At 41.3% G+C, this 27,713-nt stretch overlaps 1 protein-coding gene across 9 annotated transcripts; it reads left to right on the top strand.

The window, feature by feature from the left end:
• Positions 1-173: 173 nt before the first annotated feature.
• Positions 174-27,482, top strand: CCDC125 (coiled-coil domain containing 125). Of its 9 annotated transcripts, none has more exons than XM_084880909.1 (13): positions 174-491; positions 560-664; positions 7,939-8,239; positions 11,250-11,308; positions 12,540-12,626; positions 13,430-13,507; positions 14,406-14,491; positions 15,583-15,665; positions 17,535-17,650; positions 18,680-18,787; positions 20,596-20,770; positions 23,835-23,965; positions 24,811-26,768. In XM_084880909.1, the coding sequence occupies exons 2-13, from the start codon at positions 596-598 to the stop codon at positions 25,117-25,119; spliced, it is 1,602 nt and encodes a 533-aa protein (XP_084737035.1). In that variant the 5' UTR covers positions 174-491; positions 560-595; the 3' UTR covers positions 25,120-26,768. The 9 variants fall into 9 exon arrangements, 8 of the variants coding, with proteins under 8 accessions (XP_084737035.1, XP_084737034.1, XP_084737036.1 ...); XR_014794791.1 differs by having other exon boundaries at positions 459-491; positions 20,596-20,799; positions 24,811-27,482; XM_084880908.1 differs by lacking the exon at positions 174-491 and adding an exon at positions 1,191-1,284 and having other exon boundaries at positions 535-664.
• Positions 27,483-27,713: the final 231 nt, after the last annotated feature.

The raw sequence follows: 27,713 nt of genomic DNA, 5'->3' as shown, positions 1-27,713 counted from the left end.
TTTTAAAAAAAAATATATTTTATTGATTTTTCACAGAGAGGAAGGGAGAGGAACAGAGAGCTAAAACATTGATGAGAGAGAAACCTTGACCAACTGCCTCCTGCACCGCCCCCCCCAGGGGGGATGTGCCCGCAGCCAATGTACATGCCCTTGACCGGAATCAAACCTGGGACCCTTCCACAGACCAACACTCTATCCACTGAGCCAAACCGGTTTCGGCAACCAGCTGCTTTTCAAAAGCAAACATACCTAGATAGATGGAAAAGTAGACAGAACCTAGACTCTAAAAGCTTCCCCTGATGGTAGGACAAGATCAGTGCAATGCGCTTATTAGATAGCATTGAACGGCCTAACGTTACCTTCACTGGCGCACACACTTGGCCTTGGCCTGTTTTCCCCCCAGCCCCGGGCTATTATGTAGACCTCGGTTGCCGGAGCGGGAAAGCGGGCTCTGCAGGTGGAGCAGGAAGCGGGGAAGCCGGGCTTTGCAGGTGGAGCAGGAAGCGGGGAAGCCGGGCTCTGCAGGTGGAGCAGGAAGCGGGGAAGCCGGGCTTCGCAGGTGGAGCCGCGGCCCGCGCCCTCGGCCCCGCAGGTGATGCCCGGGCGGCGCCTCCCGCGGTCACGTGGCCGGAGGGCGGCGCGCGACGCGGAGGCTCAGCGCCGGGTGAGCGCGGGGCGCGGGGGCGGCGGGGTCCCACAACCCCCTCGCGGGCGGTAGGGCCCGTGCCGGGGCGGAGCCCGCAGGGGGCACCGCGCGTGGGGGGCCCGGGCGGCGCGCAGCCGTGGGGACTCGGCGGCTGTGGACGAGCTGGCCGGCCGGCTCCCTCCCGCCGAGGCTGGCTTAAGGTGACCAGATCGTCCCGCTTTTGGCGGGACAGTCCCGATTTTCAACAATGTTCCCCGCGGCGTTTAAAAAAGTCCCGGTTTTTGGAAAGATTGGAAAGATTATTTCCAAAAATCGGGACTTTTTTTTTTTTTTTTTTTTTAATAAATCTTTATTGTTTATATTATTACAAATCTGGACTCTTTTAAAACGCCGCGGGGAAAATTGTTTAAAAATCGGGACTGTCCCGCCAAAAGCGGGAGGATCTGCCTGTCTGACGGTGAAAATATAAGGAATAGGATTGAAAGGCCGTTTCCGCCTCTCTCTCTCCCTTCCTTATTGTTTTCCTATTCATTTTGAGCCTTAGCGATGACCGCGCACTAAGTGCTATGCTGTGTCCTGGATCGCATCCTGGAACAGAGAAAGGTCATCAGGAGAAAAACTGGGGAGCTTCTGATAAAGTCTGTGGTTTAGTTCACGTTAACGTCTTAATGTTGATAAAAGTACCCTAATATTAACACTAGCGGAACCTAGGTAAAGGATATACAGGAGTTCTCCGTATTATATTTGCAAGTCACTGTAAATCAAATCTAAAGTTGTCTTAACAGGAAAAGTTTCAGAACAAAAGCCTCCAGGGCTGTGCGACAGGCAGGGATCCAGCTCACCGCTCTCTGCCAGGCCTGACAGGAATTGTTTGTTTGACCAACCTGTTTGCTGAGGCCAGAGCTGTTAGGCTACTGGGTGTGGATGCTCCCAGTCCAGTTTTCCAGGCAGGAATCTGTTTCCTGTTTTAAATCTGTCAGCTATCTTTGGGACACTTGTGATGCACAAGCAAACGAGACACAAATACTCCCTGTTCATCCTGTGGCCTTTCTGGAGGCCTGGCTGACCTAAGGGCGGGGAAGCATCCCTGGGGTGGGAATTGAAGGTGGCCCGGCTGCCGCTACCTGGGAGCAGAGGTAGGTTCTCTCACGTGGGAGCACAGGGCATGCCCAGGGAGTACTCACAGTTGAAACAGGAAGTAAAAACGGGATTCTTGAAGCAAACAGGGCAATACTTTAAAAAAATAAAAAAATAAATTATATATATATATATATATATATATATATATATATATATATATATATATATTGATTTCAGAGAAGGGAAAAGGAGATAGAAACATCAATGACGAGAGAGAAGCATTGGTCAGCCGCCTCCTGAATGTTCTACATTAGGGATCAAGCCCACAACTCAGGCATATGCCCTGACAGGGAATTGAACTGTGACCTCAACCACTGAGCCACACTGGCTGGGCAACAGAGCAACACTTTTATCAAACAGGCCATGGGAGCCATCAGTGGACAGGCATCACTGGATCTGTGCTTGGCAACAGTGTGGAGGGTAGCTTGGAGTTGATCAGTTAGGGAATTACTGGCTTAGACCAGGAGAATAAGAAATTCAGCCAGGCCCGTGAAGTTCAGGTGCAAAGGACAAGGCATTGGGAGATTGTGGATCTAGAGGACTTGACAACTGAAGGTACCAAAGAGAAGAAAAAAAATTCCGAAGTTTGGGCTTGGGTGTTTTAGAGCACGGTTGCCGCGTTTGCAGAAATAGAGGACGCAGGAGGAGACACAGCTGGAACTGGGGAGGGGAATGAATTTGTTTTTAAACAAGCTGTGTTTGAATTGCTACCAGGATATCCTGCGGGATATGTGTCTTTAAGAATGGAAGCCAAACATATACTGAAGGGACAGGAAGAGGAAAGGAGCCTGAGGGGGCAGATAAGAGAGAGTCAGGATTGGGGGTGGGGTGGGGGAAGGTTTCTTGGCTTTTCAAACCTCTTTCCCCCTCTCCTCCCCCCCCCCCCCCCCCCAACGAGATTCCTGTGGGGCCAGGGGCCTGGGCGGTGAGTCAGTAGAAGTGGAGGTGGCGGAGGGACGAGACTAGGTCTTAGATTTAGTGGCTAGGAAGTCACTGGCCTCTTTTCAGAGAGTTGTTTTCGTGCTCTGTCTGCAATCTGTTCATCCCATGGCCTTTCCCGAGTGACCAGACCACAGAACAAGGAGCAGAGAGATGGTTCCTAAGTTCTGTATGGTTTGAGGCTAGGCGTCTGTGCCTAGCCTGGCATGGTAAAGTACCTCTCTTAATAAAACCAGAAGGGCTCTTTCATTCTCAGCAACACCTCACAGTTCATAGAACTAGGGTTCCAGGCGGCACTTTGGAAAATGCTGATACAGAACTCAATAGGATTTTAGGGCTCTAAAGAACAAAAAATTGTTCCAATTCCTCCATTTAACAAATGAAAAAACTAATACTCGAATTCTAATTCATTAAACATTGATTTCAGATATATTAGTGGTGCCCAAATATAGGGTTTATAGAGCTAAGCATAACTCTCTAAAGTAGTTATGCTTAAGCCCATTTTGGAAATTTGAAGACAGGCCCTAAGAAGTCACAGAATAGCAGTAGTGGAGTGAAATTGGAAGCCAGAACTCCCGAGGCCAGGCCTTCTCTGTTGCACATCTACTGCCTCCCTGGCTGTCAACATTAAATGCATTTAAAACTTGCAGTAAAATGGAATGTTAGTAATATGTTCCAAAAGTCAAGTTTAATTTGATTGCATTCCACGTTCATATTACTATTAGTATATAAAAATTGGGAGGGTCCACCGCCAATAGTTCCTGAATTAAAAAACAGTAGGGCATTGGACCATGTGAAAGCTTACTATTATGTTAAACTCTTAATACCAGGAAGATGTTCTCATGATGCCTGAATATATGGGGTACATTAAAAAATATTCTTAGCTAATCCTGTGGTTGCATATTTTTTCCTCTTATTGCATTTTTCCTTTGTGTTGACCAATTCCATTTTCTTCACTGCTGGCTGCCTAACCCTGACCACATCTTCCTTAGCAGAGATATGAGGTTATAAACAGGAATCTAGAAAACACAGCATCTTAGGTAACACATAACTTCCTATCTACCCTGACAAATTAAAATAGAACTTACTTATTTAGGAAGTAAACTTGTAAAGGAACCAAGATGATTTTATTAAAGTTTTTTGGGGAAAATGGATCTGCCTGGATGGTGTGGCTTACTTATTGAACATTGACCTATGAACCAAGTGGTCACGCTCTGATTTCCGGTCAGGAACATGCCCAGGGTTTGGGCTTGATTCCAGGTAGGGGGCATGCAGGAGGCAGCCAATAAATGATTCTTTCTCATCATTGATGTTTCTTTCTCTCTCTCCCTCTCTTTTCCTCTCTGAAATCAATAAAAATATATTTTAAAAAATAAAAATGGGCCCAATGGACTGTTGAGTGTTGCTAAAACTAGCTATTTTAAGCTCTTACTTTCAGTTCTATTAGAAACTTGATTTACTCAGTAATAGAAACTTGATTTACTCTGATGTTAATCTCATTGAAATTCTCCAAATGATACAAAGCAGTGGCTGAGTGTAAGAGTGTCTCTGATATCAGGGATCTGGATTCAGAATCTGGCTCTGGCTCTGGTTAGCTGTGTTACTTAACCTGTGTGTGGTTCAGTGTAACTGTACTTAATAATAACAGTGTGGTCTTACAGAGTGCTTGTAAAGAATAAATAGAATAATCTAAGTAAAGCACTTAAAATAGTGTCTAGAACACAGAAAGCAAGCAATACGTACTAGTTCGCTATTGTTAGGTTATTAAAAATTGTTGCTGATATAAGGCACCCATTTTAATTATTTTCTTATATGGGAGAACACAACTGATTAACACACTTTTATATATATATATATATATATATATATATATATATATATATATATATGATTGATTTTTCACAGAGAGGAAGAGAGAGGGATAGAGAGTCAGAAACATTGATGAGAGAGAATCATCAATCAGTTGCCTCTTGCACACCCATACTGGGGATGTGCCTGCAACCAAGGTACATGCCCTTGACCGGAATCGAACCCGGGACCCTTCAGTCCCCAGGCCGACGCTCTATCCACTGAGCCAAACCGGTTTCAGCGATTAACACACTTTTCATCTTGTCCCCTAATCCAGTTAAAATTCCCTTATTTTTTTTTTTCTGGGAATATCGTATTATTGAGGTAAAATTTACATATATTAAAATGCACCATTGTTAAGTATACAGCTTGGATTCATTTTGACAACCATCGTTCTAGTCAAGATATAAGACTTTTCCATCATCCAAAAAACTTCTCTCATGCCCTTTGCAGTTCACCTTCTCATCCCAGGCAACTGTTGATCTATGGTCTATTATATTGCTAGGATTTCATACTGTATGTGGTTCTTCAGTTAGTATAAATGTCCGCGACGTTCACCCATTTTGTTGCATATATCAGGCATTCATTATTTATTGCTGAATATATTGTATTATATTGTATTGTATTGTATTGTATTGTATTGTATTGTAATGTATGGATGAACTGTAACTTGTCTGTTTTCCTGTTGATGGACATATGGGTTGTTTCCAGGTTGGGACTAATTTGAATAATGTTATGAACATTCTTGCACACATCTCTGTCTGAACATATATTTTTGTTTCTCTTGGATAAATAACAGGAATGCAATTGCTGGGTCACTGTTGAAAAGAAATTGTCAAACTTTTCACAGTGTCTGTACTGTTTTATACTCCCACCAATAGTGTATGTGGATGTGCACATCTTGGCTATAATAGATGATTGAATCTCACTGTAGTCTAATTTGACAACTCTCTGATGACTAATGATGTTGAGTTGAGTGTCTTTCCATCTTTGTATCTTCTTTTATTATGTATTACCTTAAATCTTCTAAGGACTTTTTTTTCCTGAGGGGGGTGGGGAGAGAGAGAGGAGAGAGAGAGAAACATTGATCAGTGACTCCTATATGCACCCTGACCAGGGATCGAGCCCACAACCTGGGTATGTGCCCTGACTGGAATCAAAACCATCACCTTTAGCTGTAGGGGATGATGCTCCAACCAACTGCACTGGCTAGGGCTTAAGGGCCTTTGCTTTTACACATTGAAAACATATGGTACTTGGACCCTAAAAACAACAGAAAACCCTTCATTCGTGATCAGATCTATTTGGCATCTATGTATGGTTTTAATAGTGGAAGAATAAGAGAGAGAGATCAGTAAAAAATGAGATGTAACTATTTTTGAAGGACTGCATATATGAGATTTGTTTTTGAAAGTCCTGGTAAGCAACAACTTAAACAGCAGGATATTTAGAAAAGTATGTCAGATGTGGGTGGTTGTTTTTTTTTAATGAGTCTTGTGAAAGGATGAAATATTTCTAAATAACTACAGCAAGTGGCTGTTTGGTAACATGTGGTGGTGAAAGCCCCTCTTAGCTGCATTCTGTTCTGGGCTGAGCATCTCAGGTGCTCTCCAGCCACCAGGTAGCCACTGTCAGGCCGGTGCCCACGATGGTCTCGGGCCGGGAAGGCTCAGGGATGATTTCCCTGTGGGGAGTTTCTACCTGGAGATGTTTTCTTCTGGGCAGGCAGTTAGCCCCATGGTATCCAGTGTGCAGCCTTGCCGAGGTGATGGTTTTGTTTTTCTGCCCTAGAGGCAAGTTGATTTCAGTTGGCATAGTCTTTCTTTGCTTTATTCTTTTTGCTGTCGCTGGGTTTTTTGTTTGTGAGTGTGTTAATGCTCACCTAAGGACATACTTAAAGAGGGGAAGAGGAAGAAGAGAGAGAGAGAGAGAGAAAGAGAGAGGAGAGAGAAACATTGATGAGAGAGAGAGAAACATTGATGTGAGAGCAGCATCGATCGGTTGCCTTCTATATGCCTCAATTAGTGATTGAACCTACAACCCAGGTATGTGCCCTGACTGGGGATCGAAATGGCAACCTTTCAGTGCACAGGTCAGTGCTCAACCAATTGAGCCACTCCAGCTGGACTGTTCTTTTATTAAACAGGATTTCTTGAGCACCAATTATGTCTCAGTTGTAGGCGCTGGGAACGAGTGGTGAGCCAAACAAAGGAAAGCCTCTGCCCTGGTGGAGAGGCTTTCCTTTGTTTCACTTTTCTCTTAGGGCCTCCACCGCAGGCCTGGGCTCTGGGGGGGGAATCTTCAGGGTGCCCAGCTCCTGAGAGGCATTCCAGGCAGGCTGGAGCCACCCTCGGCTTCACTGGGCTCCTCCTTTTGTACTACCTTTCCCCTTTTAGAGGCGTGATGTGGGAATGGGTAAAATATGATACAAAGCAGTGGCTTTGTTAGAAGGTCATGGTGCCCAGGAGAAAGAGAAAGCAGATACGTGGGACAGGGAGAAGTTTGCAGTTTTGGATGGGGTGCCAGGAAAGGCCCCACTGAGAAGGTAAGACTGAAGGAAGGACCCACAGGACAGGAGGTGAGCAATCACTGTCAGCTCTCCGGGGGAAGAGCATTCATTCCCCCTCTCCATCCCCCACCCCCGGGGGCAGGGTGAATGCAGAGCTCTGGGGCAGGAATACTTGGCCTGCATGGTCAACAGCTTGGGAGGCCAGGGCAGTCAGCCTAGGCTGAGGGCGGGCAGAGATGGGCATCAGGCCCTCAGCCACTGAGAAGGCTTTGCGATTGCCAAGCTGGTTGCCTTGCAAAATCGGTTTTGAACGGAGGCAATCTGATTTGAGAGGGAGGTGGGGCACTTCCCCCTCCCACCTATCACTGTCGCACAGACAAGACCTTTGCTAACAGTGTCTGCCCAGAAATGGCCAAGGAGGAAGGAGCCGAGTGGGGCTGCACCGGAAGAGCCCTGGCACCTGAATTGAATAAAGGGCTGAGAGGGAACAGAGGTTGGATGATCTTAGTTAGTCCTTCATTGCAAGGCTCGTGTTGTTGTTTTTTCAGAGAATTGTCTGAATTTTATGTCGCTCTTAGGCTTGTGAAAACAGAACCTGTTGCTTTATAAGCTTGGCAAAGACCCACCTGCTTTATCCTGATCAGTAGGTTATTCAGTAACTGACTTTCCTGCTTCCTTACCATTTGCTGCTTGTTGGAAATAAGAAGTGGGATTTTTCTCTCTCCAGTGAGTCCTGAAATGTTGAATTGGATGGCGTTTGTGTGCTGGTGCTCACACTAACAGGAACTTTTCTGCCCTGGAAAACCCAACTTTCTTGTACGGACGGTGAGCTAACTACTGTTTTTTTTACCTGCAGAGGGCCTGCTTCTCCTTATGGTCACCGATGAGCAGGGCCTTGAGGCCGCCGAGTGAGGCCGGGGTGCAGACCTGGGAAGCAGAGGACGATGACATGGCAGAAGGCGACTTAGGGTATGGCCTCGGAAGAAGGCCCGGCGGGATTTATGAAGTGCAAGTTTCACATTTGTTCACATCCAGGAAAAGGTCAGATGAGACGACCTTCAGCCCGCCCCCAGTCCCCAGAAAGGGGGAGGAAAGGAGTGGTGCTGCATTTCAGCATTCCTGGCCTCAAGACCATCACAGGCGACACAGCAGCACTGGTAAGGATGCCGTGTCCCCACCTCCCTCCCCACTCAGGATAGTGCTCTCCAGAGTGCATTTCAGGAATGTTTCTTTATTCGCCTCTTGAGATTGGTGATGATTCAAAGATAATCCATGTTTCTGTTTCCAAGAATTGTTCAAATTGAGAAGTACGCTAGTTATTCTGCATTAATACACATGTTAGTTATATCAGTGAATAATTACCCACTTTGCTTTTTTTGTGTGTGTGATATAGTGGTATACTTCATGTATTCCTTTTTATTTTTTTCTAATTCAACAAATATTTACTGGGTACCTATTAGGTGCCTGGGACAGTTCTAAGCTCTGGGAATAACATCATTGAACAAAATTGTCCAAGGCCCTAATTGTAGGACACAGAATAAACCTACAACGTCAGGTAGTGGTAAGTGAAGGGATAGTGAGTGATTGGAGGGGCTGGGACACTGCTATTTTGGGCAAGGGTCAGGGGAGGCCTGCTACGGAGGTGACACTTGAACAGGCAAGCCCAGTGCTTATGTGGGGAAGGAGTGTTACCAGCAGAACACACAAGTTTCTGGTTATTTTAGGGATGCCACAAAATTCTCAAAAATTAGCAAAACAAAAGTAGTCTTGCCCAGCTGGCGTGGCTCATTGGTTGAGCATTGTTGACTCATGAACCAGGAGGTCATGGTTCCATTCCCAGTCAGGGCACATGCATGGGTTGTGGGCCTGATCCCCAGTAGGGGTGTGCAGGAGGCAGCTGATCAATGATCCTCTCTTATCACTGATGTTCCTCTCTCTCTCTCCCCCTCTCCCTGAAATAAATAAAAACATACTTTTAAATCACAAAAAAATTAATCTTCACTTATTATAACTAAACATAAATGATGCTGTACATTAGGGAAAGAATAAAATGCAGATCATACTGTGATTAAATGATTTGCCTCCAAGTGTTTGGAAACCCAAGGATGAGGCCATGCCTACGCCGTGGCATAGCTTTTGTGACTGTATCTTTTGTAATCCACATTGTAAAACTTCCCCACCCAAGTGGAGCCAACACACAGTAGAACAACACAAAAGTAATTCAAGAAGCATGATTTTAGATACACGAACAACATGATGTAGCTGGGGATCTATCCCTATCCCTCAAAATCCTTCTTGAAATCAGGATGGGATTATTTTGTATTTTTCTTCCAATTTCTTATCATGCATAGGAGTGCATACTGTTTTGCAAGCTAGATGTTGAAAACTGAATATGATGCTTTGTAAAAACATGGGGAAACCACTGGGATGGAAGCAAGATGCAATAGTAATAGTATGAGCTCTTGTTTTGTTGGGTTATGGACTTTTATCTTTTATCAAAGTTGACCCGATCCTAGGTGAGAATGTTGTGTGAGTTTCCTAATAGGTTATTTCCAAATTACCAGAAATGTAATGGTTTAAAACAAAACACATTTATTATCTTACAGTCCTGTAGGTCAGACCTGGTAAAACAGGTCTTACCAGGCTAAAATCAAGCCATCGGCAGGACTTGCCTTCCTTCTGGAAGCTCTAGGAGAGAACCCGTTCCCTGGCCTTTCCCAGCTTCCATGGTCCCCTGCTCCATCTTCAAAGCCAGAAGTGGCTGGTGGGGTGTTCCTCATGCCTATCACTCTGACACTGACACTCCTGCCTTCCTCTTTCATTGATAAGGACCCTGTGAGTACATTGGACCCCGCTGGGTAACCCAGGTACTCTTCCATCTCCAGGTGCATCCCATCGGCAAAGTCCTTTTTGCAGTGTATTCACAGGTTATGGGGATTAAGATGTGGGCATTGTCGGGGGCCATTGTTCTGCCTACCACAGTATTAATAAAACAGAACTTGTCATTGTCAATCCAATGTCACTTTTGTCCCTCCTTTGAAATGTTGCATCATCAGAGTGAAAATATGAAATAGGTTTTACCTTGGATACCGTCATGTTGATGAAAATTCAGAATAGCAGAGGAAAAAATTGTTTTGAGAAAATTTTAATATTCCTCAATATATTCTAGTTTTCTTCTACTTTTCCTCCTGCTTGTAACTTGTCACTATAACATTTTCCTGTTGCCAGTGGGACCGCAATGAAAATTAAGCTCCTGGCCGAAACCAGTTTGGCTCAGTGGATAGAGCGTCAGCCTGCAGACTGAAGGGTTCCGGGTTCTATTCTGGTCAAGGGCATGTACCTTGGTTGCGGGCACATCCCCAGTAGAGGGTGTGCAAGAGTCAGCTGGTCAATGACTCTCTCTCATCGATGTTTCCAACTCTATTCCTCTCTCTTCCTCTCTGTAAAAAATCAATAAAATATATTTTTTTAAAAAGAAAATAAAATAAAATTAAGTTCCTGGAAAGCTCAGTGTAATGTCTCAGTTGATCACATAAGGAGAGAATAATTGAAGTCACAAGAGACTGCTAGTCATTCTCGTTGGAAAGAAATTAAATTCAGGTTATTTCTTAGCTATTCATATCACTACATTGATCAAATTTAAGCCAACACCAAAATGTATTTAGTTCACTCACCAACATTCATGTGTTTTTGTATTATGTTTGGATAGTAGTAATATGTAGTAACTGACCAAATTATTAACAACAGTTTTTTAAAAATATATTTTTTTATTGATTTCAGAAAGGAAGGGAGAGGGGGAGAGAGAGATAGACACATCAGTGATGAGAATCATTGATTGGCTGCCTCCTGCAAGCCCCCTACTGGGAATTGGGCCTGCAACCCAGGCATGTTCCCTTGACTTGAATCGAACCCAGGACCCTTTAGTGTGCAGGCCGATGCTCTATCCACTGAGCCAAACCAGCTAGGGTTCTTTTTAAAAGTCTTTTTATTTGAAGTATGTGTCTCTTCATTTGTAAAATATTTTAAGCTACCTATTTTTATAATTTTTTGGTTTATTACAATTCATTTCTCTTTGCAATTTAGGGGAAATCTACATTTGATAATTTGTAAACAAATGTCCTTATATTACTAGTTAAAGAAAATGTTTGTTTGTTTTTTTCCTAATAGATTCTAATTCCCAATTGTCAAATGTAGAGTTAAAGCAACGTCTTGATGAAACATTAGAGGTATGTACTCTGGTGAATATAAAAATTCTCATGGGGATAAAGGTCCACTGGTAGATACTTTGTTTAAGGAATCCTTGAATTGTGTCGAAGGCAAACGTTGGCTTTCCAGATAATGTGAAGGAGCCATGGGGTAAAACTATGAGCTGGCCTCCTCAGTTTCTTATCCTCCTCATCTCTCAAAAAGGCTCTTTACGGAAATATGCCCTCCAGTCGTCGTCGCGCGTGCGTGCGTGTGTGTGTGTGTGTGTGTGTGTGTGTGTCCCGCCCCCCCCTCCCCCCACCCACCTACTACTTCTCAAATCTTCTGGAGAAAATAGTTACTTCTTTCCATCTGTCTTTCCTGTATGTATGGCTTGAAATAACCTGCCTTACTTTAACCTCTTTGAAGTCAAAAGACCAAAAAGTTTGCCAGGAGGTGGCTCGCCGGCTGGGAGCAGGAGTTTCTGGAGGGGTGGGGTGCCTTTCCTCTGGGAAGCAGGCAGCCGGTCTTGGTGTGTGTTTGTGACTCCTGTGAAAGCTGCTGAAACAATGTGCCATATACTCTTAAAACAACAGAGATTTAGTCTCAGCTCTGGAGGCCAGAAATCCAGAATCAAGAGGTGTGTGTGGGGTGCATATTCCCCCTGAGAGGTCTGGAGGGGAATCCGACAATGTGCTTGCTCCTGGCATTCCTTGGCTCAAAGCGGCATCACTCTAGTTTCCGCCTCTGCCATTTGGCCTTGACCCCTGAGTCTGTGCCCAGATTTTTCTCATTTTATAAGGACACCATCATTGGGGTTCACCCTAATCCAATCTGATTCCCTTTTTAACTTGATTACATCTGCAAAGATTATTTCCAAATAAGGTCACAATCGCAGAATCAGGAGTTAGAATTCGAACCTTTCTTTTTAGGGGGACACAATTCAACCCATCATAACTACTGTAGCTGTGTGAATACTCGTGTTTCTTTTATGTGGCCTAAGGAATTTTTTTTTTTTCTTTCAAGTTCTTAACTGTGTGGCATAGATGGGTAAAAGCAAAATATTTGGGGTTTTGAGTTACAAATGGCGCCTGATAGTGAGGCTCTCAATTTTGGTCTGTCTGGTCCACTTATAGAGCCCATAGTAATTTCCAACCTCATTTATAAGGTCAGGCTGCATCCAGTCAAACTGGATGTGGAGCTTAAATGTAGACTATCAAAGTGATCATTTGGGATTGCCGATAAGAAGACTCATTTTATTTCTCTCCTCAGGAGGTAGAGAATTTAAAAACCGAACTGGAGGCATCTCAAAGACAACTTGAAGGTAAAGTGGCAGCACTGAAAATTCTTCAAAGCATGGTAAGAAGTTTTTTTTTTTAAATTTCCATCACTTTCACATTTCAGTACTAAGTGGTATGGTTTTAAAACAAAAATAGCAGGGCTCAATATAATTGAGGTCCTTTTTTGAGGTCTAGATTTTTTTAACAGTCTTATTGAGTTATAATTTACATGCTATAAAATTCACTCATTTTAAGCACACAATTCATTTTTACTAAAACTGAAGTTGTGCAACCATCACCATAATCTAATTTTAGAACATTTTCAACACCACAAAAAGGAACTACGTATGCCTTAGCAGTCACTTCCCATTTCCATCCATAAATTTACCTTTTGTCTTATAGATTTGTCTTTTCTATTTCATATCAATAGAATCATACACTGTGTGTCTGGATTCTTTTGCACCTGATTCTTTTAGGTAGCATGTTTTCGAAGTTCAAGCATCCTGTAGCCTGTGTCAACACTTTCTTTCTTTTTATTGCCAAATAATATTTCATTATACAGGTATAACACATTTTGTTTATTTTTTTATCCATTCACCAGTGGATGGGCATTTGGGTTTCCACTTTTTGGATATTTTGAATGTTTGTGTACAAGTCTTTGTGTGGAAATCCTTTTGTGCATGCTCACATTCAGTGGGAAAGACCCAAACCAAGATCTTCTGACTTTTGATCTATCAAACACTCCATAAAAGGTAGTCTTCTGTGGAAATTCTCATCTCAAATTACTTTTCTGTTGTCTTAAAATAAAAATGTTAACTTCATCATGCATATAGGAGTGATTAGAAATTTAATTTGTACTGATATGATTTTTATTTTTCTTAGGCAATATTTGGCAAAGCCACAAGCCATACCCAGGCAATATTTCAAAAAACTGTGGATGAAAAGAGATCCTTGGAGAAGGTATTTGCATTTTTAGCACAGATGTAGTTAATCCAACAAGCTCTCAGGCAGAATTTCCTTAAAGGTCACCTGGTTAGTGGTTACCCTCTGCGAGGTGTGCTTCACCTCATATGGTTCCTCCCCTTTTGGAGCTTATAATCCAGATTGTGAAATGGACAAAGTATTAGGTTTCTTTTATTTCCTCATTTTAAGAGAGGAGGAGGCCTGCCAGGTTGACACTTCCTATTTTTCTCCTTTTCTTTCTCTGCTTCCAGAGCCTGCCTTTGTCTGGCCACCTCATCTTCACTAAAACAGTAGTTAGGAATCACCCTCGAAGGTCCTGTTCCTGTGCCGGTAGTACTCTCCTTGAAGAAACGGCCCTGGGTTCAGACTTCCAGGAGTGTATTTTGCTTGTGGAGTCTGAATGGGTTAGGGCCGTGGTCGGCAAACTGCGGTTCGTGAGCCACATGTGGCTCTTTGGCCCCTTGAGTGTGGCTCTTCCACAAAATACCATGGCCTGGGTGAGCCTACTTTGAAAAAGTGGCATTAGAAGAAGTTTAAGTTAAAAAAAATTTAGCTCTCCAAAGAAATTTCAATCGTTGTACTGCTGATACTTGGCTCTGTTGACTAATGAGTTTGCCGACCACTGGTTAGGGGATTCGGGGGGAATGATGAGAAATCCAGGTTTGGACCAGCAAATTGTTAAGCTAAACAATTTCAAATTTCTCCTATAGTAAGCAAGCTCTGGCAAAGCTCTTTTGAGTGTTAAAGTGGTGTGTTATGTGGGTTTACAAATGTCATTCTCTTTTTGAGCAATGCTTAGTTTTTTTTCCTCTTGAACCTATTTCTGTGAAGTGATTATATTATTTATTTTAGCTAATCACAATGTCCTGAAGTGCTTTTTTTTTTTTTTCTATAGGAAATAAATGCCTTGCAGTGGAAAATAGAATTTGAACAGAATAGAACTAAAAATATAGAGGAAACTTGGACCCAAAAATATGACAGGTTTGCATATTATTATTCTATAGTTTTTCTTTGTGAATCTTTAAAATGTTTGTAATTCAAATGTAGCTTAGGCCTTCATCTTCCTTGAGCTAACTGTATTATAAAATTCTTATTGCTTGTCCACTTACCAGCTCCATGTCTTTCTGTTAGTTTTAATTTTCTTGTTTAAAAAATAGTATAAAATGTATTTTTTTTATTTATGTTTTTATTGATTTTAGAGAGAGAGGAAGAAACTTCAACTGGCTGCCGTCTGCATACTCCCTACTGGGGATCCAGCCTGAAACTCGGGTGTGTGCTCTGACTGGGAATCGGACCTCTTGGTACCTGGGGCGAATCTCAATGCATTGTGCCATACTGGCCTGGCTAAACTGTATTTTATTTTTTTTTACTTTTTTTTTTTTTTTTTTGTTATTCCTCACCCGAAGATGTTTTTTCCATTCATTTTTAGGGAAAGTGGGAGAGAGAAGGAAGACAGAGAGAACTATCAAGAAATATCAATGTGAGAGAAACACATCGATTGGTTGCCTCCTGAACGAGCCCTGACCAGGGCCCAGGCCAGGGAGGAGCCTGAAAGTTAGGTACGTGCCCTTGACCGGAATTGAACCCTTTGGTCCACAGGCCGATGCTCTATCCACTGAGCCAAACTAGCTAGGGCTAACTGTACTTTTAAAAACAATGTAAGAGTCATTGTTTCCCAAATTACTTTAGCATTGACACTATTTTTTCAAACAAAATCTTTTGATCAACTCTTTCATTAGTGTGAATTTAACTTTAATTTTTTAATCCTCACCCAAGGATATGTTTATTAAGCTGAATTAATACTTTAGTAAAGAGAATGAATATTCAAAATGGATGCCTTAGAGCTATTTCTGGTTCTGATTTTTTCTGAGCTATACTTAAGGGTTTAGAGTATGTTCAAAACCTTTCCACACTCCTTTAAACTGTCTTTATTTTGTAACATCTAAATTCTAGACTTTGAAGTAGGAAAAATTATATATATTTTTTGTGCTCTATGTGGTAAAAACATTCTGATATAAGTACAAAGCACTAATGTTTTAGTTATTAACATTTGGTGGGTACTTTTCCCCCAGGTTAAACTGTGAAAATGCAGTCCTCAAAGAAACTTTGAAATTAAAAACGGAAGAAATTAAAATGCTGAAGTCTGAAAATGCAAGTAAGAATAGTATTTTGATGATTCTTTTAAAATATTATGTTAAAAGATTCATTTTATATAATGTTTTATGTTAATAACATACACATCAATAGAGATGAAGTGCTAATATTTAGAAGTAATATATTTTAAGAATAATAGAAGAAATGCATCTTTTACGTTTTTTAATTTTAAAAATGTTTTAGGTAAAATTTATGTAACAAAATTACTATTTAACAGTGAATAATTCTTGCCCTATCCGGTTTGGCTCAGTGAATACAGTGTTAGCTTGTGGACTCAAGGGTCCTGGGTTCGATTCTAGTCAAGGGCACATGCCTGGGTTGTGGGCTCGATCCCCAGTGTGGGGTGTGCTGGAGGCAGCCAATCAATGATTCTCTCTCATCATTGATGTTGATGTTTCTATCTCTCTCTTCCTCCCCTTCCTCTCTGATATCAATAAAGATATGTATATATATCAGCCAAAACGGTTTGGCTTAGTGGATAGAGCGTCAGCCTGCAGACTGAAGGGTCCCAGGTTCGATTCCGGTTAAGGACATGTACCTTGGTTGCGGGCACATCCCCAGTAGGGGGCGTGCAAGAGGCAGCTGATTGATGACTCTCTCTCATTGATGTTCTTAACTCTCTATCTCTCTCCCTTCCTCTCTGTAAAAAAATCAATAAAATATATTTTTAAAAAAAGAAAAAAGATATATATATCAATAAAGATATATATATCAATAAAGATATATATATATCAATAAAGATATATATATCAATAAAGATATATATATATATATGTATATAATTTATTTTTTTACAGAGAGGAAGAGAGAGGGATAGAGAGTTAGAAACATCGATAAGAGAGTAACATCGATCAGCTGCCTCTTGCACACCCCCTACTGGGGATGTGCCTGCAACCAAGGTACATGCCCTTAACCGGAATCGAACCAGGGACTTTTCAGTTTGCAGACCGACGCTCTATCCACTGAGCCAAAGCGGTTTCACACACACACACACACACACACACACACACACACACTCACACACACACACACGGTGCCTCTCCGTACCAGTGATTTGAGCAGGTGGAGATTTCTCCTGTGTTAGGTTAGTGCTCCAGACAGAAGCTGCTTGTGACAACCCCTCCTCATCCTCCCTCCCACTCCGCCCTGCAACAAGAGGGGAGAAGTTAAGGTTTTCTGCTCTCCAGTAAATAGCAGAAATGTTCTAAATGGTTTGAGATCCTCTTGTGAAAATTCTTTAAAAAAATCTGATAGAGTTTGGATCCCTGGTACTTTATATATATATATTTAATATAGGTTTCAGAGAGGAAGAGCGGGAAACATCAATGATGAGAGAGAATAATTGATTGGCTGCCTCCTGCCCACACCCTCCTGGGGATAGAGCCCCCAACCTGGGCATGTGCCCTTGACCAGAATTGAACCCAGGACCCTTCAGTCTGCAGGCTGATGCTCCGTTTACTGAGCCAAACCAGCTAGGGCGGATTGCTGGTACGTTTGACAAAAAACAAATATGATAGTCCATCATCTGGTTATCTACAAAGTCTGTGAATAATTTTGCCTTTGTATATTTTCTCTTTGAAAATGCTACAAATCAAAAACTCCGGGTAAATGAAGACCAGACTTAGGTTGCAAAGTTAAGACACTTCCACATTAGAAGTAATAACATTTTATCTAGTGTTACACATGTATTCTCTCACTCCAGCCATTCCCACTATTCTAGCAGATTTTCTGGATGGGGCCAAATTTTGTGGGCAATGCCTGATGTATATGCATTGCTTGTAAAGAAATGAGTACAGATGTTGATGTAACAAGATTAGGTGAGACCAGAGTTAGCCCTCATAACTACATTCTTTTGTATGGCCCTTCCTAGACTTGAATCTACAGTATTTGGAAGCCCTTGCGATGCTGGAAATCAAACAGCAGAAGACAGCTCAGGAAAACATGTGCAATGCTAAAAGTGACTTTACAGAGGTTTCGGGCCTTGAGGTAGGTAAGCAGGTATGAAAGCTTAGAAGGATGGAAATTTTCTACTTCCCACCATCACCATCTGTTACACATTCCCCTGTTATAGCATCCTACTTACAATTTGAGTCTGAGAGGCCCATGGGTTTGTCTAGTTCAGCTCTTGTCTTGCTAGTACCACACCCTTCATGCATGTCATTCCTCGAGATTAAGGGATGTGTTAGCCATTTCCTTACTTTTATTCCTTAGTTTTACAGTTTTAGCAGAAGCTATGTTAGGAGGGTTTCACGGTATATAATCATAGATTTTTTAAAAAATATATTTTATTTATTTTTTACAGAGAAGAAAGGAGAGGGATAGAGAATTAGAAACATCAATGAGAGAGAAACATCGATAAGTTGCCTCCTGCACACTCCCTACTGGGTATGTGCCTGCAACCAAGGTACATGCCCTTGATCGGAATCGAACCTGGGACCCTTGAGTCTGCAGGCTGACTCTCTCTCCACTGAGCCAAATTGGATAGGCCATAGATTGTTTTGTTTTTTTTTTTTTTTTTAGGAGTGGACAGATGATTGCTTTTCTCATTGACATTAAAATCCATTCAGTTTTGAGTATGCAACTCTCCCTGACAGGAGCTGGCAGTAGTGAATGCTGGGCAGCAGGGCCAAGTCCAGTCACAGGAAGTCCACATGGTAGATGTTAATATTGGCTTCACTAGGTCAAGTCCTGTCAAGGATTCAGAATCATAGGAAACTGGTGCCAGGTTAAAGGTGAAGGTGGAGAGTGAAAAGAAGGAAGGTAGAATTCCATTACATTTTTGTTCCAAGTAACAACATTCTTTCCTCATTTGCATGTAATGAACCTTCTCTTGAGTCCTGAAATGCTGGTCTCAGTTTTCTTCTATGTTTGTTTTCCTTTCCAGTTTCTTTGGATAAGATGCTTGACTAGAAATGTGCATGGGTCTGTGTGGGTGTGCCCCTGCATTTCTGTCCAGCCGAGTAATGTCCTGCATTTCTGACACTTAGTAACGGGGTAATGCTTTTGGATTTAAAGCTGGCGGTCCTTGGAGCCTGCCTCTGCCATGGTCCCGGAGGAAGGTCCTGTTCCTGTGCTCGAACGGCGGCATCCGCTCAGAAAAGGCTGCTCCAGCTCAAACAAGAGGTATCGCATTATCAGAACAGTAAAAGCTTTGGTTTTGTTTCTCTATTAATAGTAGAATAAATGGGCCGAAACCGGTTTGGCTCAGTGGTAGAGCGTCGGTCTGCGGACTGAAAGGTCCCAGGTTCGATTCTGGTCAGAGGCATATACCTTGGTTGTGGGCACACCCCCGGTAGGGGGTGTGCAAGAGGCAGCTGGTCGATGTTTCTCTCTCATCAACGTTTCTAGCTCTCTAGCTCTCTCCCTTCCTCTCTGTAAAAAATCAATAAAATATATTTAAACAAATAGTAGAATAAATGGAAGTATCTGCAATTATTAGCTTCATTTTAGTAGTCGTTGGCAGTGGATCTTATGCTTAGTTTTATACAATAGCATTGACTTACAAATTGGACATGGTTCCAAATACAGATAGTATTTGGCACAATACTGTAGCCACATAAAGTTGGTTGCCTAAGATTGTAGTTAATACTTCCTAAATTCTATTTCTTTTGTTTATACTATACAATGGAGGCCTGGTGCATGAAAATTCGTGCACTCGGGGCGGAGGGGGGGGCAGTCCCTCAGCCTGGCCTGCACCCTCTTGCAGTCCAGGACCCCTTGGGGGATGTCTACCTGCCGGCTTAGGCCCACTCCCTGGGGGACTGAGCCTAAGCTGGCAGTCAGACATCCCTCTGGCAGCCTGGGAGCCCTGAGGGGATATCTGACTAATGGCATAGGCCCGCTTCCCATGGGGAGTGGATCTAAGCCATTAGTCAGACATCCTTAGCTCTGTCATGGAGGCGGGAGAGGCTCCCGCCACCACCACTGTGCTGGACAGTTATGAGCTTGCTTCTGGCTGAGTGGTGCTCCCCCTGTGGAACCGCACTAACCATCAGGGGGCAGCTCCTGTGTTGAGCATCTGCCCCTGGTGGTCAGTGCATGTCATAGCAACCTGTCATTCCACTGTTAGGGTCAATTTGCATATTACCCTTTATTATATAGGATTGGAGGAAAAGGTGCACTTATACTTAAAATTACTAGGATTTGCAACAGTGATTAATGAGATAAACATGAAGGTTAAGAGCAGTGAGGTTCAGCGGAAGGAGCCTTTATGTTACCAAACCTAGCTTTGATCTTAGGTCCATCACTGTCTAGCTCCGGCTCTGGACACATATGTTAGACAAAGGGTAATAACTAGTCTTGAGGATGGTTGTAAGAACTAGAGGAAGTAGATATATGTTTAGCACATGACCAGCATTTAATCAAATGGTAGCTGTCATTTTAATTAGCTTTAATAACAAATACAGTGCATGGGGCATTATTTCAAAAATATTTTACCTTTACTGAAGATATGGAATTTAAAATCTTCAGACTATATGGAAAAGCTAACAGCTAAATATTAAGAATTCATCAGGAGAAGCATATAATTACATAGATCAGAGTAAGGGTCAACTATAGGAGGCGTGTGAAAGATGATAATTCAAAATCATTTTCAGTGGTATGGGCTGGAACGGCCCACTGGAGTACTGAAATGCAGCCTTTGGCAGCCTCCCCTCTCCCTAGAGGGGCAGAACACAGGACCTGTCTACGATAATGAAGTCCAAGAGGATGGACAGGCACCACAAGGGGAATTTCTGGTAATCCAGTTCAGAGTGGGCAGCTCCTGCCAGCGAGAACTGGCACTTACTAACTAAAGCAGATGAAATTGACGAAACACTGACAGTAGTCCCGTGCTAGGCAGGGAGATTGCATTTGCTAATCTGACTCAGCATTCAGACAAGAATTATTCTGGTTTTGCCTCTGACATCTTTCAAACTTTCTTTCAAAACCAGCTGGAACTTTTGCAGAAGAGAAAAGAAGAAGCTTACATAATGGCAGATGCATTCAGAATTGCATTTGAGCAACAATTAATGAGGAAAAATAACCAGGCACTAAGATTGACACAAATGGATAAAATGTGTAAAAAAGAAACAAAATGGATAAACTGGAAGCACCTTAAAGAGGATGGTAAATATGAACTATAATGACAAAATCAGGTATAATTTTGGAAGTTCTTGGTTATAAGCAAAGTTGATTAAGCATATTCAATACAATTGATAATATAATTAAAATTTTGCATACAGTTGTGATTTAAAATTTTAGTATCTATTGGAAGAAAGGAGTCACTGGATATTATATATACAGATGAGCTATTGGGATTAACAAAGCCATAAAATAACAGGATAATCTTTAGTACTCTTCTAATGGCATTCCACATTGTCCTGAAATTAACTTCTAAAAGTTTTTGTGACATGAGACTTATAGAGGCCATTAAGCAAATATAATGAAGTCCTCAACAGTAATTTATAGGAAGTACAAAATCAATATTTATATGGTTTTCTATAATTCCTTGACAAAAACTTCAATGTCCAACTCAAGGTAGATGATTTTTCCAGGGAAATAAAACATAGTCCATGTATTTAGCCTTTTAGGAATCAGAGGGAAACATTAAGAGTATCTATTTCTACCATGGACAACAAATGTGTGGGCAATCATCCTTGGGGCATCTCTTCTCTCTGCTATGCCTTTTATAGGAACCACACTGCAACTATTTAAAAGTATACTCTTTTAGGGCAGCATTGTAGGGAGAAGAGTGATGAGAGAAAGAAAAGGAGGGGGGAAGACATGATTAAAAAGTAACCTTATGTCACTGGCATAGAAGAGCTGCTAACTATGTATGGATATAGGCTATAAGGGTAGTGCTATATAGGCCAAGCTGGGCTTTTAAGAGGTAGATTTGTACTCATTTCAGCACTTGAGTGTGGACTCATTTTATTATTATTTTAAGATATATTTTTATTGCTGAAACCGGTTTGGCTCAGTGGATAGAGCGTCGGCCTGCAAATTGGAGGGTCCTAGGTTCGATTCCAGTCAAGGGCACGTACCTTGGTTGTGGGCACATCCCCGATGGGGGGTGTGCAGGAGGCGGCTGATCGATGATTCTCTCTCATTGATGTTTCTAACTATCCCTCTCTCTTCCTCTCTGTAAAAAATTAATAAAATGTATTTTAAAAAAAAGATATATTTTTATTGATTAAAGAGAAGAGGAACATCAATGATGAATCACTGATTGGCTGCCTCCTGCATGCCCTCTAGTGAGGATGGAGCCCATTACCAGGAACTGAACTGTGACCTCCTGGTTTATAGGTTGACACTCAACCTCTGAGTCACACCATCTGGGCTGGACTCATTTTATTTATTTACATTTTAATCCTCACCCAAGGATATATATATATATATATATATATATATATATATATATATATATATATTTTCCCCCTAAAATATATTTTTATTGATTTTATTGATTTCAGAGAGGGAGAGGGGAGAGAAACATTGATGAAAGAAAATTATTGATTGGCTGCCTTCTGCACGCCCACTACTGGGGGAAATACCAATGTGAGAGAAACACTTCAATTGGTTGCCTCCTGCATACGCCCTGACCAGGGCTGGGGAGGAGCCTGCAACCGAGGTGCATGTTCTTGACAGGAATCAAAACCGGACCCTTCTGTCCACAGGCTTACACTCAATCCACTGAGCCAAACCGGCTAGCGCTGGACTCATTTATATTCCAGAATTCCTGCCTTTCTTAGCTAGTAATAAACCTTAGGACCTTTCCCATAGATTATTTGATAGGTGTAGCTCCCAGTCTTTGCTTTTCCTTAAAGCAGAGATTTAGAAGCAGAATTTAAAATGATTGATTCATCTCTGAAAAGACTTTACAAGTCCTTACAAGTTTGAGTAACTGTGAGTTTCTTAGTGACAAGATTTTGATCACTTTTACTAGTACTATATTCCAATAATCTGAGCAGATATAGGATGATTATTACAGGTCATTTTCTTTTGTGTGGTTAACACTTCAGGCATCAACTTTTCTTTGTGAGACAAGCACAGGTCCTTTTTGTAGGCTGAATGTAGAGACAGATTCATCCAGTCATTGAAGTTGCCGAGTGGGTCAGCTGGTCTGGTGTTTCCACTTTGCCACAGTTGCTCACAGAAGAGATCAGTGTGAGTCCCAGTCACTGTGGTTTATCTGCTCCAGGTTTCCCAGCAGACCATTTGTAAAGCATTCCAAAAACAATCTTGACATTTTCTCTATATAAATCTATTAATTTTGTACTTTGTGTTATAAATTATTCTTTCTATGGATGAAGGAGAGCATTAGTGACATACTTCCAATTGTGGATTTTTCAACATTGTCAGTACCTGGGCTAGATGCTTTCACAACTGTGGATTTTTTTGTTTTGGTGGTAAAACAATGACTACCTTAGCCATTTTTAAGTAACATTAAGCATATTCACATTGTTGTGTAACTATCACCACCATCCATCTCCAGAACTTTTTCATTTTTGCAAACAGAAACTCTGTACCCATTAAATGCTAACTGCCCACTCTCCTCCCACAGTGGATGCTCTATTATTTAACAACACAGCAACCTTGAGGCACAGGCACTATTCCTGTTCTAGAGGTGAGAAAATGAAGCTCAGAACTTGTCCAAGGTCATGCAGTTAGCAAGTGGCTAAGATTCAAGTGCTGGACTTTCTGGTTCTAAAGCAGAGTTCACATGGTTCAGATGCCACTGGCCTATAGATATGATTTGTGGGGTCTGCATGGTGTTCTCAAATAATGTTAAGTGGCTGACATCTAAAATTGGGAGATATCACATACAAATCTGGACGGTTGGCTCCTTTGGAGGACTTAGATGATCTGATAGCATGGGCTGCACTCTCTCCCGGGGGGGGGGGGGGGGGGGGGGGGGGGGGCGCGCGCGCGCACTGTCTCCATGGTAGCCAGCTGAGCAGCGGTGATGCAACAGAATGGCAGCGTGTTGCTCTGGATTCCACTGTGGCCCTCTCCTTGCATTTACTATATTGGTGCTAAAGCCTGTGCTCTTCCCTCTCCACTGACTCACCTGTGCTAGTAGCTGTCTCCTGAGGAGTGAATTAGCATTGGGTCAGACGTACCTCTTTTCCTGGCAGTACTACATCTGTGTCTTTTTATGTCTCAGCTGGATTTTCATGTTCAATTTTAGGATCACTATCACAAAGGACTAAGAAGACCTTAGGGCAGAAACTGTTGGGTATGCTCCCTTCAGAAAACAATTTTAAGAAGACTGAAGACCAGGATAATCCTCAGGAAGTCTTTAAGATGCTAATAGATTTGGTTAGTATATTTGCTTTCTTTTTATTAATTCAACTCTTCCTCTTTACACTTAAACCTCTATGTCCCTTCTTCTCTTTATACTCTCTACATAAGCTCCACCTCTGAGAAAAAGGGCATCTGTCATCTGCACTGAAATGTAGTTTATGACAAGACCTTGCACTTATCCAATTCCTCAGAGATCCTCTAATCATTGCCACATGCTTGAAACCAGTCCTGTTATCCCCATTTCAGATGACCAAAGAGACTCACATTATACAAACATGCTTATCTATAGGAGAGTGTTATTTGCATATAAATGTAAAAACAATTTTATATTTAACTTCACCTTCTTTTACAGTGATAAGCACATGTTGATTTTACATACATATATACTTTTATATGTTATTTCCTCCTCCCTTCTGATGACTTACAATTTTTAGGAGAAAGAATAGTTTTCTTCTTTGAAAAAATATCAATAACTTGTAGCATAAAGCTTGGGAATGAGTGGATACCTAATTAATTCATACTGATTGACTTGACAGATTGAACTTTTTTTTTTTAAAGTTTGGCAATTTTTTTTAAATGTACTTTTGATTTCAGAGAGGGAGAGGGAGAGAAACATTAATGATAAGAATCACTGATTGGCTGCCTCCTGCACACAACATACTAGGGATTGAGCCTGAAACCCAGTCATGTGCCCTTGATCAGAATCAAACCCAGGACTCTTAAGTCCGTAGGCCGACACTCTATCCACTGAGCCAAACTGTCTAGGGCTAGATTGAACATTTTGATAAAATATTTCTGACTATAGTTCTTTACTGTTACTTGTTGACTAACTGGCTTATGTTTAATTCCTGTGAATGCAGCTGAATGATAAAGAAGAAGCTTTGGCTCATCAGAGAAAAGTTAGCTACATGCTTGCCCGGGCACTGGAAGACAAAGACATAGGCTCAAGAGAGAATAAAGAAAAAAATCCCATGAAAAACAATTTTCCATTAAAACACCCCAAGCAGAAAACTTCAGAATTCTCTGTTTTGCATGATCCTCTACATTCAAGTGTTCATATTTTTAATTCTGTGGGCTGTGTTTGTTCAATCCAGCATCTTCACACAGATCAAAACTATAGAAGAACTCTGAAAAGATCTCATTCTTTGCCACGAAATATCATCTTTTGAAGATAAAGCAGTTGAAATTAGAACTGAGAACTGTTTATGTCAAGGGACTTTTGAAAAAGGATTGTGTAAATACTGCCACATCTTCAGGATTGTATGTTTTCCGGGTATTTCTAAATGCGAGGAGGCAGCTTAAATACTCAAATGTTTTCTATAAGAAATTTGTTAGTATTCCGTGGTGACATATTTATAAATTACATTATTATATTTTTAAAATCTTATTTGCCAACATCTTAAAAACAAAATAATTATTTTGAGAGAAAAAAATTTTTTTAGAATGACTATGGCATCTTTGACCCGCTCAAGCAAGAATATAATGTAAATTAATGCTCTAAGAAACAACAATGCCTAGGAGTGTTGGAGTGTTAATTTTTAAAATACATTTATCATGTTTTATTTGTTGTGTTTTTTTAGTATTTTTCATTTGTCATGTAATATTTCTTAAAACTTCCTTAAATTAATCTCTATTAAAAATTAGTATGGTGGAACTTTGGCAGAAGTATATTCAAAGTCACAGCTAGTAACCCTCCTAGTTTCTGTTGTTGATGTAATGACATTCTGTAGTCAAATCCACACAGAATTCTGGTATTCAGACCAGTCTGAGAACTTCTTGGTTTTGATGCTAAATTTTAGGCCACTTAATTTTCTATTTCTATAAATATTACATAGTAATAATCTTTAATATCTTTTGGGAATGTTGCTATATTAGAAGCATCACATTTATGTCAAAGGAAATGTATTACATTACCAGCAATTATAATAAAATTTATCTAATTATGATCTCTAGTGAAAAGATATATGGCTTCACTGAATACTACTTAAATAGGTAACAACAGAGTATAAGGTAATAATATAAATCATTTATAGTTGTGTTAAAGGAAGAGTATTTAATTGGCATTAGTAAATAATAATAAAAGCTGAAAACTTGGCAAATGAACTTTGAAAAAAAGGATGATGAAGAACTATAATTATCAGATATTAAGATATGTTATCCTACTAATATAAAGCTACTTAACGCAATGTGGTACCAGCAGGTCAATGGAATAGGATAAAGACCATAAACAGACCTCGTATATATAAGAATTTCATATAACATAAAAGGGTAAGGAGCCCTAGCTGGTTTGGCTTGGTGGATTAGCTTGCGGACGGAAGGGTCCCAGGTTCAAATCCGATGAAGGGCACATGCTCTGGTTGCAGGCTCGGTCCCCAGTAGGAGGCATGCAGGAGGCTGCCAATGATTCTCTCTCATCACTGATATTTTTCTCTCTCCCTCTCTGAAATTTCAAAATAAAAAAAATAGAAAAAAATAAAAATGCATATGCATATAAATGCTCTATTTTTAAAATAATTGTGAACCCCTAACTGGTTCGGCTCAGTGGATAGAGCGTTGGCCTGCAGACTGAAAGGTCCCAGGTTCGATTCCAGTCAAGGCATGTACCTTGTTTGCAGGCACATCCCCAGTAGGAGGTGTGCAAGAGGCAGCTGATCGATGATTCTCTCTCATTGATGTTTCTAGCTCTCCCTCTCCCTTCCTTTCTGTAAAAAATCAATAAAATATATTAAAAAATAATTGTGAGCCGGGACCGGTTTGGCTCGGTGGATAGAGCGTCGGCCTGCAGACTGAAAGGTCCCGGGTTCGATTCTGGTCAAGGGCATGTACCTTGGTTGCGGGCGCATCCCCAGTAGGGGGTGTGCAAGAGGCAGTTGATCGATGATTCTCTCATTGATGTTTCTAACTCTCTATCCCTCTCTCTTCCTCTCTGTGAAAAATCAATAAAATATATTTAAAAAAAATAAAATAAAAAATAAAATAAAAAATAATTGTGAAAAACTGAAAATAACCTAAATACCCACGTGGTAGAATTCTAAAGACAATTCTCATGATTCCCATCTAGGGACATTGTAGGTAACTGCCATGAAGAGATTTTTTAAGATGTATTTACAATCCAAGTGAGTTGACCTTAATATATAAATAATCCAATTAGGTGAGCAGCTCCCCCACCCATTTTGTTTAAGAAGCAGAGATTTCTTAGTAGCTGATGAGGAAGACAGACAACCTGAAGCACTGTTGCTGGCTTGCAGATGGAAAATGCCATGAGAAGCTGAGAGGCCCCTGACAGCTGGGAATGACAGATGGCATACGCATTAAAGCATCATAAATGAGCTTGAAAACAGATTCTTTCTTAGAGCTTCAGATAAGCACCCAGTCTCACTAATACCTTGATTTTGGCCTATCTTCTCTCAAAACTGTGAGCTAATTAATTTTTGTTAATTTAAGTTGCTATATTTATGGTAATTTTTATGCAGCAAAATAAAAACGGTCCATAAATAGAGCATATGTAAGTAGTATTGTACACATATCAGACATAATCCTCCTATATAATAAAAAAGCAATATGCAAATTGACCAAATGACAGAACAACTGGTCACTAGGATGCTCAGTGCCCACCAGGGGGCAGACACTCAACACAGGAGCTGCCCTCTGGTCGTCAGTGTGCTCCCTCAGGGGGAGCGCCCCTCAGCCAGAGGTCAGGCTCACAGCCAGTGCAGAGATGGTGGCCGGAGCCTTTCTCATCTCAGCAGCAGCGCTAGGATAC

This window comes from Pipistrellus hanaki, assembly GCF_964339955.1.
Source record: "Pipistrellus hanaki genome assembly, chromosome: 4".
NCBI classification, from domain to species: Eukaryota; Metazoa; Chordata; class Mammalia; order Chiroptera; family Vespertilionidae; genus Pipistrellus; species Pipistrellus hanaki.
The sequence above is the reverse complement of the archived record's forward strand: the minus strand, read 5'-3'. Positions and strand labels throughout refer to the sequence as shown.

Bases quoted from the DNA above. Each gene is read 5' to 3' on its own strand.
- CCDC125 (XM_084880908.1), top strand. From the start codon at position 1,213: ATGCTGTGTCCTGGATCGCATCCTGGAACAGAGAAAGGTCATCAGGAG. The intron at 8,240-11,249 runs GTAAGGATGCCG...TTTTCCTAATAG, and splicing joins CAGGCGACACAGCAGCACTG to ATTCTAATTCCCAATTGTCA. The intron at 14,492-15,582 runs GTTTGCATATTA...CTTTTCCCCCAG, and splicing joins TGGACCCAAAAATATGACAG to GTTAAACTGTGAAAATGCAG.